At 31.0% G+C, this 15,874-nt stretch overlaps 1 protein-coding gene across 1 annotated transcript; it reads left to right on the top strand.

Annotated features, from left to right (window-relative positions):
- Positions 1–4,334: 4,334 nt before the first annotated feature.
- Positions 4,335–12,064, top strand: LOC145132795 (UDP-N-acetylglucosamine transporter UGNT1-like). The gene is made up of 11 exons (XM_079067704.1): positions 4,335–4,573; positions 6,936–7,012; positions 7,374–7,538; positions 7,625–7,758; positions 10,525–10,655; positions 10,727–10,771; positions 11,063–11,160; positions 11,248–11,355; positions 11,449–11,505; positions 11,590–11,698; positions 11,894–12,064. The coding sequence occupies exons 1-10, from the start codon at positions 4,447–4,449 to the stop codon at positions 11,662–11,664; spliced, it is 1,017 nt and encodes a 338-aa protein (XP_078923830.1). The 5' UTR covers positions 4,335–4,446; the 3' UTR covers positions 11,665–11,698; positions 11,894–12,064.
- The last annotated feature ends 3,810 nt before the right edge of the window (positions 12,065–15,874 follow it).

Genomic DNA, 15,874 nt, shown 5'->3' with positions numbered 1-15,874 from the left:
GTGGAATAGGTTTGTTCCTATAAAGGTCAAGTCTTTTGTTTGGCGGTTAGTTCGTGATCGTCTTCTTACTCGAGTGAACTTGGATAAAAGAGGGATTGAGGTTGACTAAACTCAATGTCCTATTTGTTCTTGCCATTTGGAAGATGTCGATCATATATTCTTCTCTTGTGATTTAGCTCGTGAGATATGGAAAAGAATGCAGGTTTTGATAGAATTGGATATTCTTTTATTTTTTGAACATCACATATATGTGTTTCAATGGATTGATTTACATACGGTGGTCCAGTTCAAACGGAAAATCTTTGAATCGGTTTTTATGATACTTTTTTAGGGTTTTGTGGTTTTGCAGAAATGTTATGGTATTCCGACAACAATATATAAAACTACCATGTTTGGTAATATTATAGCTTTTGCATTTAAACGGTTTTGCAATAGAAATACTAACGCCAATCATACCTAGATTGTGTGGGTCAAAAACCCGCTCATGGTATTTTGAACTTTTATTTAAAATTTATGTAGTTAAAAAAATATATATGATGAGTTACAACAATGGTTAATTAAAGAGCCTAACAAAACTAGGTTAAATACTCTACTAATCTACTTTAATAATTTTTTTTGTTGTATGTTAAACTTTTATTCATTTTACCACATGTCATTTTGTGGTTGTTTTAAATTAAATTTTTCCACATGTTATTATATTTTTTTCTATTTTATTAAATTCCACATTATATTTAAATATAATAATTGTAATAATATAATAATAAATGGATATCAATTTCATTAATGTAGTTTCCTTTTAATTTCAAAATTCTTAAATTGAAATCAAATTATTTCCTTTGTTTATTTATCTAAATTAAATGTGAGCATTTTAATTTCAATAATTCAATATTTTCTCATTTTTCTTATAAATTTAAACTTTTTAATGCAATTTTCCTTCTAGTTTTAAAATTCATAAATTAAAGCCTAACTATTTATTTGTTTGTTTATTTACATTATTTGTTTAAATTTAAAAATGAAATGAACATTTCAATTTCTATAATTCAATATTTTTTTTATTTGTTTTATAAATTCAAACTTTTAAATGTTTAGACATTCATATTTAACCTTTTTTAATAAACTTATGTAGTATACGAGTCTCACAACTAGTTTTCTACTCTAATAAATCAAAATCCATTTTGCCACATGTTAATCTCATGAATTTTGATACTTATCATTTTATGTTATTTTTGAAATAAATAATATTCACTTGTTAGTTTCTGTTTTTTTTTTCAATTTTTAAAATTAAAAAACCAGATAATACTTATATTTATATATATTATTATATATATTATGTATTAATGTAATGAATCTATGTAATCTATTAAATGTAAAGAATGTAGTAATAAATTACAATAAATGTTTTTTTTTTTGAAACTTTATTTTAAAAAATAGTTAATTTTTATATTTAACTTTTTTTAATCAATTCATATAATATATGAATCTTACCCTTAATAATTGAACTACAATATCATTGTTGGGATCTCAAGCCCTTTATAGTTCTACGGCCTTAATGTTTCACATAATTTGTCAATACTCCGTTTATATGTACCTTATAAACTCGTGTTTCTAAAAGCAAAATCAATATTTTCTATAGAGAAGGTAACATTGAAATTATTTTTCTATTGTCTTAAAAGCTAAATGACGACACATCAAATTAACTATAAACTACAGACATTCTATAAATTAAAACAAAAAAAAAAATTGAAATAAACTTCAAAATTCCAAACCGTCTTAATATTAAAAAAAATAAAAATAATAAAAAACTCATGGCCTTCTATACTAAGAGAAAAAAGTTACTCACAAAAGAATAAATCTGGACTGTCAGAAAATTAACGGTGCAGATTTAAGCTCTCTTTTTTTCTTTTTGTTAAAAATAGGAATGGCAACAATCATTTTCTTGCAATATAGAATTGCCAATATGGGAATATGCATGAATATTTTTTCATAATTTAGTTTTAGTCCATAAACTTTGCAGAATAAAAATTTAGACCACCAACTCTTAGATAAGTGACAGAAAGATTGTGTGGTATAGCGTAGAAAGATTGTATGGTATAACATAGTAATATATAAGTTCTTTTAGGTAGTATTTTTTTTAGATGAAAAATCTGATATATTTAAAATCTAAGCCTTTATATATTGAGAAGTTGGTATGTTTGTGGTTTGTTTTTATGTGAATGAGGTGTTAGTTGGAAGTTTGTATACCTTATGATTTATAACTAGGGTGTAAACGAACCAAACGAACACAAATGATGGTCTATTCATGTTTGTTCGTTTAAGTTAGCCGAACAAACGAACGAACACAAACGGATAAAAAACGAGTTTTCTTGTTCATGTTCGTTTGTTTAATAAATTACACTGTCCACGTTCCTTTTGTTTATGTTCGTAAACATGCTGAACGAACATAAACGAATGAAGATAAACAAACATAATTAAACATATAATATTGTAATGTAATCAAACACAATTGAACACATATGAATATAAAATAACTTAAATGAATGAACATAAACAGACATTCGCAAACATAATTGAACGAACGAGACCATTGTTCATGTTCGTTCGTTTAACTAAACGAACGAGAATTTGTGTTTATGTTAGTTCATTTATTAAATGAACGAACATAAACGAACTTTCTGTCGAACAGTTCACGAACAATTCGTTGAACGTTCATTTTGTTTAGAGCCCTACTTATGACATTGTTAGGGTCTGTTTGATATGCGTCTGACCGAGTTGGGTCAGACGTTTTTTGCTGACTCGGTCAGACAAACTTGTTTGTTAAGCGATTTATTGATGTCTGACTGGGTAAGAGATATCTGAATGAAAAAGATATGAGATATCTCCTGACTGAGAAAGATTCCAAACGTGCCCTTGCCCTACGTTCAAGTTTCAACGCCTCCATCTCGTTTTTTTTCTCTTTCAACTATTGACGATTTGAGACTCACCCACCACCGATCGACGCTGCACTTCTACCAATCGAAGATCTCTTCTAATCAGGTATGATTTCTATCTTCTTAGTTTCGTTTTTCATATATATATCCGATTTTTCCTGTTGTGTTCTGATTTCTTGTTGTTCTCTTCTGATTTGTTGTTCATTCTGATTTCTTGTTGTTTCTCTTCCGATTTGTTGTTTCTTTTTCGATTTGTTGTTAATTCCAATTTCTTGCCTTTGTCTGCCCTTGCCATGTGTTCTGATTTGCTATCCAATTTGATTTTTCTGCTTGAGAAGTTATAAGTCTGATGCAGATTGTTAAATCTAATGTTGTATTGCGTTTTTTTTTTCTCTATTCACATTGAGATTCTTAAATTTGATGCAGATTTTTTTTTACGTAGAAATCTAGTGCATAATTTTTGTTTGAAAGAGAAATATGGTGCAAAATTTGCATTATGATATTTGTTAAGCTAAGTGATATGTTATCTTGCTTGTTGACTTTTTTGATTTGCTAGTTAGTTGATTGATTTGCTAGTCATGCTTTAATTTGTTGGATTCAAACTTAGAACATCATAGCTTTTGCAAAGATGTTTTTGCTGTTGAATACATAGATATATATATTTGTTAAATGCTGATTTTGCTGTTAAATGTTCATTTTTGCTGATTTTTGTTGTTGAATGTTGATTTTGAAGTTCACTTTTTATGGAATGGTTTCTAATTGATGTTAAGATCTTTTATGTCCATAAACAAACGATTTTGATTGATGTTAAGATACATATTTTTTCTGTTGAATATTGATTTTGCTCATAAACAAACGACTGCTTTATGATTGATGTTAAGATCTTCTATGTCCTTTTGAATTGAGTTGATTTTTGGTGGCCGATATGGAGATAAGGATGGAATGGTGTAGGTAAGGGGTTTTATGGATGGATGGGGTTATGGTGGAGGTTCAAGATGGGTGATAATAGAGGTTAAAGTACGGTGAAGAAGATGATGATGCAGTGATAGTGACGTGAAGAAGATGAGGGTAAAATTGTCATTTTTCCTAAGTCAGCACATTCAGTCAGATGTACAATCAAACAACATGGTTTCTTAATCAGTCAGAATTTCTTACCCAGACAGACCTTTCCCAGTCAGCACTTTCTCAGTCAGAAACTATCAAACGGGACCTTAGTGTTCAAGTTGTCAAGCATAATCGATGGAATTTACATTGTTGCGTTCACATTTTCGAATCTTTTAAAGTCTAAGGACTAAGTTTGTACTTATCTCCAAACTTATGTCCGAAATAGGAATATCTTAAAGTTAGTGCATTATAGAATCTTTGCGGACCCTCACTTTTTAATCACCTTCTTCTTCTTCTTTCCATCTCTCTAATTCTCTTCCGGCGAGTCCGAGCGAGAGAGTGAGAGAGAGAGACATACAAACACTGTAACACAAATCCAGAATTTCCATATATTTTGGAAACACCATCGGAAAATATGGAGTTCAAGGATCGGAAAACTTTGCCAGTTTCCAAATCTGGTAACGACGACGACCGTCGAAATGTCTCCTCTCCGATGACCAGAACCGGCGTTTACGCCGCCGTCTCTTACATGGCTTGTGCAGGTTCTCTTTCTCTCTCTCTCTAGAATCAAACTCCATTTTCATTTTCAGAACATTTACGAAGGTTAATGAATAACGATGCATTTCATGGATATCGGTGTGTTCGTATTATCGCACACGAAATTCACAGAATGAAAGTGGATCTGTAAAGTGGATCCACTGATTATGGTGTAACAGTTTATGTGTGTCGTGAGGTTCTAAGAACCATTCATGGTGCGACATGGTTAAAACACTGTATGATCTGATGTATATCTTACCTAAACTATTTGACCATAAGTTAATTAAATATTTAAAATATATTTCATTATAGAGAATATTAATAAGATAATTTAAAATAGTTAAATATTGGACTCTTTTAGGTGGAAAGAGCAATAGCATTATTGGGTTTTGCCATTTGGTGCAAATTCCCTCACTTTTGGAATATTATCCGGTAGTTCATAATTTTCTACATAAGTACCTTACTATTTATGTCCCCAAAAATCTTTCCGATACATTAGTTATCAGCAATTGATTAAACAGTTATTGTTGTATTTGAAAAATATTTTAGATAAATCAGTACAGTAATTAATTAAACAATTTTCTTAAAATGCATGTTATACAGTAATTAATTAAATAATTTTCTTAAAATATATGTTGTATGGTACTAGCTAAAAAATTAGGTGTTAACTTATAAAAAGTAACGTTTGATAAAAAACTAACTGATAAAGTAATAGAAGATATAACAACGTAAAAATACATTTAGATAAATATCTTTTTATAATTAATTAATAGTATATTTAAAATTTAAAAATTTCTAAAAAACCTAGTCTAAACTTTTTAAAATATTATTTAATATTTTTTTTGAAAACCAGTTAACATGTTAGTTATCATCGTACAACGAATGAGAAACTAAACCTTTTTGTATGTTATTTTAAAATGATAGTAATTTATAAGGTAGATTATAAGTTACTTTTTATAACAACCTAAAAAGGTTTGAAAATTAGTTAGTTTACAAAAAAATGTTATCTACTCTAATAAATGAATGTTTTTTTTTTCCATATGTCATACTCTCATTCAATTTGTCAAATATCATTTTGTGGTTATTTTGAATTAATTTTTTTTCACATGTCATTTTATGAGTTTTTTTCTATTTTATTAAATTCAATATAATATTTTAATATAATAATTGCAATAAATGTAATAATAAATTAATATCAGTTTCATTAATGAACTTACATTTTAATTTCAAAATTCTCAAATTAAAGTTCATTAGTTTCTTTTGTTTATTTATTTAAATTATTTGTTTAAATTTAAATATATAAAAAACATTTCAATTATAATAATTCATTGTTTTTTCTTATTTTCTTATAAATTTAAAGTTATTAAATATTTTGACCTATATATTTAATTTTTTTTAAATTAACCTATGTAATATATGAGTCTCACAACTATTGTATTAATAGATATGAAAAATTTTCGCAAAATTGTTTGAAATCTCATCGTGCGATTAAAAATATAGAACTGTGTTTTTGAATTTGACATTTGTTTCCATTTGGAATATTTTTTGGAAAAATTGTTTTATTAAAATATATTATTCAATTAAATATAGGAAAGAGAATCACAAGCATTCTTGTCTGATGTGTGTTTGTGGCCATGATACATGCAATATTGTACCAGCTGGTGGTTTTTAAGTACGAATTTTCTGTTACATGTACTTCAAAGATATCTTTTTTGACACAAAGGTGGGTGTTTGGAGCATTAATTGCCAAAAAGATACACATATCTTAATGCTATAAAGGTTGACAGAAAATATCAAAAGCCTTTAACTTAGTGTTACTTTTAGTTTGATAATGAAATTCGAAAATTAATTTAAAATGGAGTTACAAGTTTACGTTTATAATAATGTGGATTAATTTGGTTCTTCCCATTTTATTAAAACCCAATGAAGTTAGAAAAAATGACAACCAACTTTGTTTATATCTTTTTCAGTAGTGTAAAAAAGTTTATTAGTCATGTCCTTAAACATCTACAAATAGTCAATTACCCAAAGGCATCATAGTTGTTTGATTTAATTAACAATAAAACACTTTAGTTTACTACATTTTTGTATTATTTTTAAACGATTAATATCATAAATATGTAACCAAGTTCTATCAAAAGATAAGATAAGTAAGTTGGACTTTTGTCTATAAAATATCATTAAAATAAGGGTATTTTGTGAACAAAATATTCAATTTTCTTACCTTATGTCATTTTTTTAAATCGTTGTATTTTGTGAAAAAAGAAAAAACAAGTTATTCATTGCTCATTTACGAAATTAGTTTTTTTTTTTTATAAAAAAAAAACTGTGACTAATTTTGACCATATCTTTATGTTGATTTTGCAGTTCTTTTGATCATGTTCAATAAAGCCGCTCTTTCATCATATAAATTTCCATGTGCCAATGTTATTACTCTTTTCCAGGTTCCCCTCATCAACTTAGTCCTTTATTTTGACCTCGAAAGGTCAAACTTAGTAATTTTCAAATCCAAATTTTATGTATGTACATCGTAGATAACAATTTTTCTCGATACATAACAATTATTATAAAGCCATCAATTTTAACAATTTATAGAGTTATACAGTATAATATTTTTCAAACATAAATTGTTATGTATGGAGAAAAACTATTATGTACGAATCAGATCTCTAATTATATTTTCTTTCTGTTTTAGTTCACCACAAACCCAACTACAAATTATTTCCCTATTATTATAAAGCCATCAATTTTGACTATTAAAAAGTCAATGTTTACTCATGCTAATTTTTTTTACGTTTGTTGTAGATGATATGTTCTTCAATCCTTCTTTATGCATTAAGATGTAGAAAAATCATTTCTTTCAGAGGTGATAGTGAAATCCCAAGCACAAAAAACATTCCAGGGATTTTCATACCATCAAATACATTGATCAAAACTCTTCCTCTAGCAATCTCGTATTTACTTTACATGGTATATTACGGTACCCTTGCATGTTCTACTTTTTACCACATATTTTATTTTCTTTGTCTGATATGTTTTTCGTTTATATGTGAAAGTTGGTTTCAATGGAATCTGTTCGTGGTGTAAGTGTGCCCATGTACACAACACTTAGAAGAACGACTGTTGCATTTACAATGATCGTAGAATATGTTTTGGCTCGACAAAAATATTCTATATATGTTATTGGCAGGTACGTTATTAATTTCATGACATAAACAAGTTTAACCATAGTTTATATACAACTCATTGTTGCAAAAAAAGGCTTATGTGTTGTGCAAAAAATTAACGAAATCTTGCATATGCTTATATAATAGTGGAGTCCCACATCTTTTATATGATAAAAGAGATAATGACTTAAAAGTGTAATATATTTTTCGATTTGTACACATTTAGTCAGTGGGTTTTTTTTGTCCACATTTTCCCCTTTAACTTGTTTAACTGTACAGATTCAGTCATTATGACCGGCTACTCAAGGTAAGCTAGAAAAAATGACTTAATATGGTAATATATTTCTCATTTTGTAGACATTTAGTCCTTAATATTTTTTTGCACATTTAGTCCTTAATATTTTTTTGTTGCAAAATAAGTCTTTGTTGTTTTTATACACATTCAGTACTTATGAATGATTTCGTTAGGTTTTTTTCATGACATCCTACATAGGACAATAATTAATGAGACGTTTTGGGGTGTTCATGCTTATGACCAATGTGGCCTCGATTGATTGGTGTTTAGGTCTTGTGTTCTGAACGTCGTAACTTCTTCATACGATCTCAGATTTTAACAATCTTTATATCTACACGTTCGTATTTAAGTCTACTATAATTTTTGTTTAGATTACCCCGTTAAAAAATAATATATTTTTACTTACGATTTTATAAAAAAAATGTTCATACATACATTCATAAAGAACGCATGTATATAAAGATCATAAGTAAAAATATATTGCTTTTTAACGGGAGTAATCTAAACGAAAGTTATAGTAGACTTAAATACGAACATGTGGATATAAAGATCGTTAAAATATGAGATCTTATGAAGAAGTTATGACGTTCAAAACACAACAAATACAAACGCATTGATATAAAGATCGTTAAAATCCGAGATCGTATGAAGAAATTATGACGTTCAGAACACAAGACCTAAGCAACCTAGCAGCTGAGGTCGTGGTGACCATAAGCATCAACAGCCTCGGACACCCCATTAATGATTGTCTCACTTAGGATGCCGTGAAAAAAACCTAAAGAAACTGGTCATAAGTATTGAATGTGTACAAAAACAACAAAAACTTATTTTGTAACAAAAAAATATGAAGGACTAAATGTGCAAAAAAATATTAAGGACTAAATGTGTATAAAGTGAGAAATATATTATCCTATTAATTCATTTTTTTTAGCTTACCTGGAGTCATAAGGACTGAATGTGCATAGTTAAACAAGTTGCAGTGGAAAATGTAGACAAAAAAAATCAATGACCAAATATGTATAAATCGAAAAATATATTATCCTTTTAAGTCACTATCCCATGATAGAACTAGGAATGTACAAGAATTCGTCATGGGTCTTTAAACAGCCATGGCCCAATTAAGTCATTACCCTTTTAAGTCATTATTTTAAAGGGAAATCTCAAGAAAAATCCAAATATTTTACTATAATTTACGAATAAGTCTCAATATAAATTTTTTATGAAAAAATATGATTACCGGTAAAAATAACAATTTGAAACTTTTTTCCTGTTCACAAGTTTCATTGTTGACATGGTTCCATTAATCCTATTATTTTACCATAACTTACGAACAAATCTCAAACTAAAATTATGTGATGATTTTGTCCGTTTCTCCATGTAACATACATTTTATCGATTTTATTTTCTGTCTATTAAAACTATTATATTTTTTTATTTTGATTAAATTAATGATTCACAGGACAATACAAAAAATTGAGTTCCATAACCTACCAACCTACCCAGAGACAAAAAAAAATAATAATAAGTACATAAGAACATTGATTTATATTATAAAAGGGTATGAGGAATAGTAATTAAAGCTTTTTGAAATTAATAATATTATAATTTCTCAAAAAATAATAATATCTTTTTAGAATAACAATTACAATTTTTAGAAATTAACAATATCATGTAATTATTTTGGCTCCATGTTGACTATACAATTTTCATATGTTATCATGATGTAAAACTTTTATTTAATCAAATACATTATATTTTTTTTAACGGACACAAAAAATAACATAATGTTTTTTTTTGAACATTGGGAGATAATCTGTTCAGTTTTATGAGCTTTAAAGACAAATTTGGCTAATCAATACCATGTTTTTATAATTGAATTTTTTTAACCAAATTCTAGCAAGTCGTAAAGCCAAAATCGCTTAACTCGTTATTATGCCCACCTCAAGAGGTTCACAAAACCACGTCCAAACGATCCTTTAATCCTGAGCCCTAGACCAATATTCATAACCGGTCTCCGATCTAGTCATGAAAATATAGAGCCCGTGTAATTGAGACACTATAAACGGCTATAACTTATTTTTAAACAATTATTTTAAGAAAATCTAAAAACGAAATTGTAAAAAATAATTCACTAAATGACAAAAAGGCTACAAAATATAGCTTTTTAACGTATTTGGTTTCGAAAAGAATTAAATGGTCGGATCGTCAAGCTTTATACGATCGTGACCAAACTTTTTATTCGGTTTTGTGTCGAGGTTGGCCCAAATCGGCTAAATGGTCCTTATGATCTCATGATAAACAAAATGTGTTATTTATACCATGTGTTCATATATATATATATATATATATATATATATATATATATATATATATATATATATATATATATATATATATATATATATATATATATATATATATATATAAAGTTGTAAGAATCTAGAGATTAGTGGTTTTATAGCGTAGGTTTTTTTATCAAATCACTTGATTTCAGTGTAGGAATAATCATACTCGGTGCCTTTGTAGCTGGAGCTCGAGATTTATCATTTGATTCCTATGCCTATGCCATTGTTTTTTCTGCAAACATTTGTACTGCAATATATCTAGCTTCAATAGCGCGAATAGGTACAACTGTATTTTCACATTGACACCTCGTTCTTGGATACCTTTGTAACATGAATTCTTGCTTTTATCAGGAAAATCTAGCGGCCTCAATAGCTTCGGCCTTATGTGGTGCAATGGTAAGGCCCTCCTGACTCCAAGAAAAAGAACCCGATATATTTTGACTTTAGAATTATAAACTACTTTAAGTCAACATAAAATTTCTTCTATTTTTGTATTTTATATCAAAAACAATTTTTTCATCTTTGTATGTTTACTCCAGTAAGAAGGTGTGAATCCATATGTGAGATTACATGTTCAAGGATGGAATATTGGACATCACCTTTGATACTCTTAAGAGTATTATAATTGATTATGTTACACATGGATTAGTATCCTTTAACACATACTGAAGTTTTTATCATTTACAGGGTTAATATGTACTCCAATCTTGTTACTATGGACATGGGCCTGCGGTGATCTTCAACTCACCGCAAACTTCTCTTACTTGTCATCTCCTGGATTTCAGGTGTGAGTTTTTAAAGTTAAATTAACAGTATATGTAAATCCATATGATTATTTAAACTTTATTTAGTCTTCAAGTGTTATTATATAGGTTGTCATGCTTTTGTCATGCGTCATGGCTTTCTTGTTGAATTATGCGGTTTTCTTGAACACAACTTTAAACTCGGCTGTTACACAAACAATATGTGGAAACTTAAAGGTGCATAATATAATATTAATTACATATTATCTATTTTAGAGTTTAGGGTTAAGAATTTAGTGTTGTATTTGATACAAATAATGAAATTTGTAGGATCTTTTCACAATCGGACTTGGGTGGCTTCTCTTTGGCGGTCTTCCATTTGATTTGGTATATAACCACACTTTATCGAATTTAGAAACAAAAGAATCTTACAGTTGATCTATTTTATGTTTTTTTGTTGAATTTAATCAGTTGAATGTGGTTGGCCAATCTCTCGGGTTTCTTGGATCTTGTACCTATGCATTTTGCAAAATCAAAGGGTTGTAACCCGATAGAAGAAGGATAATTATGTGTAAAAAAGGTAATCATATTCATATTTCTTATACATTATGTTTTGGTAGATTTGTGTTAAAAAATAGTAAGTTTATGATTTTTTACATGATTTTGGATATTAGTTAACAACCCAAATCAATGTATATTCTATGAAAATGGAATTTATATGTAAAAATTTGATGACAATATGTGAACTAATTAAGGTTGCTTTTGTTTGAAACAGGTTCGTTTGTAGCTTCACATAATAGACAATTTTGTTGGATCAAAAGCCAAGTGCGGATATATCTTGTTCCTTGTTAGTTTGCCTCTTATCAACTCATTTGTTTAGATATTGTTTTTGTTGTGAATGATTGTTTTTTATCCAACAAATCTTAATTATTTAATTTTCCCAGCCCTTAGTTGTTTACACATGTTTGACTTGATTTAACTTTTTATACTTTCGGTTCATTCAACACTTATTCTTCACTATTATCATACAAGAGTGTCTTGTAAACTATACATGATCATATGTTCTTTGTCTATAAACTTGAAACTCAAAATTTCAAGCATGAAATCATTTCTTTCGGTAAGAAATTTTGTGTTATGAGAAAATAAGAATATGAAGTTAAATAGATTAAAGGTAATTAAAACAAGGATAAATATGTTTGTCATTATCTTTTAAGAAAATTTTAAAACTTAAATTTTTGGTTTTTGAATAAATTTTGCGAAAAAGAATTGTATTTATGATTAATTACTAGCAGATTATGTTGCATGTTCCTTTTGGTAATTAGTAGTCATCTCAGTGGCACCTCTCGCAGTCTGCAAAGTTGTAGTTCGCTCCTCGAACTTGGCAATTAGCCTGCCAGTGATCCGATTCACGATACCAAACAATTCTTCCTGCGAAATCTGTAAAACCTCCACGGTAATCATCTCCCGTATCTGATCAACAGTCAACCCCGGCCTATCCTGACCATCAACGTCTGATCTTGAACCAGATCCCATTGTGAACTTCATACTAGAAACGAACCAAAATGCATCAGAAATGCCAAAATACACCTATAATCACAACCATTCTAGACATACGAACCCTCGGGGTCTGTGACTTCCTTGAGACGCATACGGGTCCTGTGATTTCAGTAGTATGGGCCCATACTACCTTCCACACATACATGTATTTGTCTCAACGATCTTCATAACCATCCAAACATATACAAACAACTAGGATACACATACATCCTATCCTTGCCCCTCTCAAGAGCGGCTAAACATTCCAAAACTGGTTGGCTATGTCCATAGTCACTCATAGTGATACTCCCAACACCTTCTAAAAAGCACAGCATGAGCACTACATACTACCTAGGCTATCCTAGGATCCACATCTCACCCTGTCATCAACTATCGAACGACCCCCATTGGCGTCAGTTAACTACTGCATGAATACCATCACATGCAACATAACTTAAATAATCTTAGATTAAAAGATTTAACCCTACAACGGTTGGACTCAGAGAAGAGTTGCGCAATAGGACCAAATCCTTCACTCTAAAATTATTTAACCCATGAAGCATGTGACTTAACGTATTCAATTAATAGTTAATTCACACCCGAAATAGTCCTACAATAATAAGCAAGAAAACTCTATAGGAAATAAGGCATCATACATCAGACAATTCTATCATGCAATTCCTGAAGATCCCTATCCTACAACTAGCATGTTGTTTTACAATATCATAACAAATAACAGTGTGGTAACTTGGGGTATACTTACTGGCTCCAGCTGATTGTACACATCACATCCTTCTTTGGTTACTTTTGAAAACAATTTTAAAAATCATTTTTTTAACTTTTGCAATTCCTTAGTTTGAGACTGGATTCACACGGGTGTTCCTTCAATTTGCTCAAACCAAGGCTCTGTACCAACTTGTAACATCTCAAAAATCACAACAAATTTAAACTTTTTAAAACAACTCATTTTCTCAAAAGAAATTTTTACATAACCATTGTTTTCAAAACATTATTCAAAATCAGAGTATCCCAAGATCCAATCAACATAAAACCAAGGATGTGTACGGTCACACCTTCACGTTGCCACGATCCTCAGAAGTACCTGCAGCCACAAACTAAAAATGTAAGCCAAATCTTATTGAGTTTCCCCAAATTACCACCATACAACATATAATCAAACAGATAATGGGTCCACAACCTCCTGGTTGGATTACCCATGGCCCACAACCTAATGGTTGGGATGCCCCAGCCCACAACCTTATGGTTGGAATGCCTAATACATAACGGGTCCACAACCTCCTGGTTGGATTACCCCCGGCCTACAACCTCCCGGTTGTAATGCCTCGTCCTACAACCTTGTAATTGGAATGTCCTGGTCTGTTGACTTACAGCATAAAGAAGTACAATCTAAACCCCACCATACCATGTCGACATGCACATAACAACTAACATATATCTAACAACAGATAATCAAATAACCAATTAACCGACTAACAGGCAGATCTATAGATTACTACTATATGGCAACATCCTATATACCAGGATATATAACCAAATGGGCCGGTATTGGTGCCTTCGACCCACAAGAACAATGAGGAAACTCACTTCACAGTCTGACAAATAGTTGATCAATACACTGCTCTAGATACCGGCTCAACCCAAATTCCTAAATGTCCAAAACATTACCCAATCTAAATTAATAACATTTTCCTAAAATACCCTTGGTCAAAACTGATCAAAATCAACAAGTAAATAGAGTCAACACAACTGAGTCAACTCAGCCGAGTCAACTCAGTCGATTCGACTTAGGCTTCATACGCAGGGCGTACCAGCTGTCTGAGGCGTCATGGCCAGATCTGCGTACGCACAGTGTACCCTTCGGTACGTCCAACGTACGCATCAGTCCCCTTCTTAACCTATTAAGAGCTTATTTCTCCGACTTAACACGTCCAACTGCAGATCCAGGGCTAAAATACCATCAAGAGTCATAAAGTTTTCAACTTTATGACTTTGCATGTTCATTAAGTGCTTAATACACAAAATCTCAAAATCTTAATGCCTTAAGACCTTCTATAGCATGCATGGAGTAAAACTAAGCATCAAGACCACATTTTTATGACTCAAGACCCCTCATAAGGTCTGAAAGGATGACTTATTGGGTTAAGATCATGTCATGCTCAAGAATCACCATATTTGGGGCCAAAAATGCCCTAAATGAAGAAATGGCTAGATCTACAAGATAGAGTGATCAAATTATGAACTTTTTACCTCCTTGAGGTTGCTAGCAAGTGGGGAATCCCAGATCTAAGTTGCTTTCAAGCTTCAAGGTCCTTGCACCAACTTCTTCTTCTCATCATCGGGATGTTGCAATTAAGGTGGATTGCACCTGATCCCACCTCAGCTTGGAAGGAGAACGAAACATTTATTTATAAGGGGTGTGGATACCTTCCTTATCACAACGCGTTTTAAAGCCGTGAGGGCAGTAAATCCCATAAGAACTTTGCAGTTAAGCGTACCCGAGTGAGAGCAATCCAGGGATGGGTGACCCCCTGGGAAGTTTTCGTGTCGGGAGCCCAAAGCGGACAATATTGTGATAAGTGACAGAGGAGGATGTTACAAACAAAATGCGGCACAACATGGTGTGTGCGATGCGATTATCCCGAGCCCTTCCCCTTCGACCCGAAAGTACCTGAAACATAAACTGAAAACCGTAAGCATGAAGATTAGTGAGACCCCAAAATACCTCATACCATACATATCAAACATACAATGGGCCATGCCAAACAACCATCGGGCCCCGTCCGGCATCGAACCCCGCTCGGAACAAATCAGTCAGAACATGAGATGGGCCCTGCCCATCACATTCATTAGGCCCCGCCTGACATCAGGCCCCGCCTGAAATTCATATAGACACATAAACACAAGCAAGAATCACTAAGACAAATAATATACAATACAACCATCAAGCCTCGCCTGGTATCGGACCCCGCTCGGTATACATATCACATACTATATATGTAAGAGTCATACAGATGACTAGAATCCTAATAAATCATGGGCCGACATTAGCGCCTTTGACCCGTCAAGCACAGTGAGGAGACTGTCCTCAAACTGCTGAAATAACCAGATAAATGCTCAGACTGTTGATCCGGGAAACCTCCGTACTAAATATCATCAAATAATATCCTAATTAATAAGCAGGTCATAAACCATAACAGAG

This window comes from Lactuca virosa, chromosome 8 (genome assembly GCF_052849685.1).
Source record: "Lactuca virosa cultivar CGN04683 chromosome 8, Lactuca_virosa_CGN04683_v6, whole genome shotgun sequence".
NCBI classification, from domain to species: Eukaryota; Viridiplantae; Streptophyta; class Magnoliopsida; order Asterales; family Asteraceae; genus Lactuca; species Lactuca virosa.
This window is presented reverse-complemented; position numbering and strand designations above follow the sequence as displayed.

Coding starts and splice junctions, on each gene's coding strand:
- LOC145132795 (XM_079067704.1), top strand. CDS start 4,447: ATGGAGTTCAAGGATCGGAAAACTTTGCCAGTTTCCAAATCTGGTAAC. Junction 4,574..6,935: donor CTCTTACATGGCTTGTGCAG/GTTCTCTTTCTC, acceptor TTGATTTTGCAG/TTCTTTTGATCATGTTCAAT. Junction 11,506..11,589: donor GCGGTCTTCCATTTGATTTG/GTATATAACCAC, acceptor GAATTTAATCAG/TTGAATGTGGTTGGCCAATC.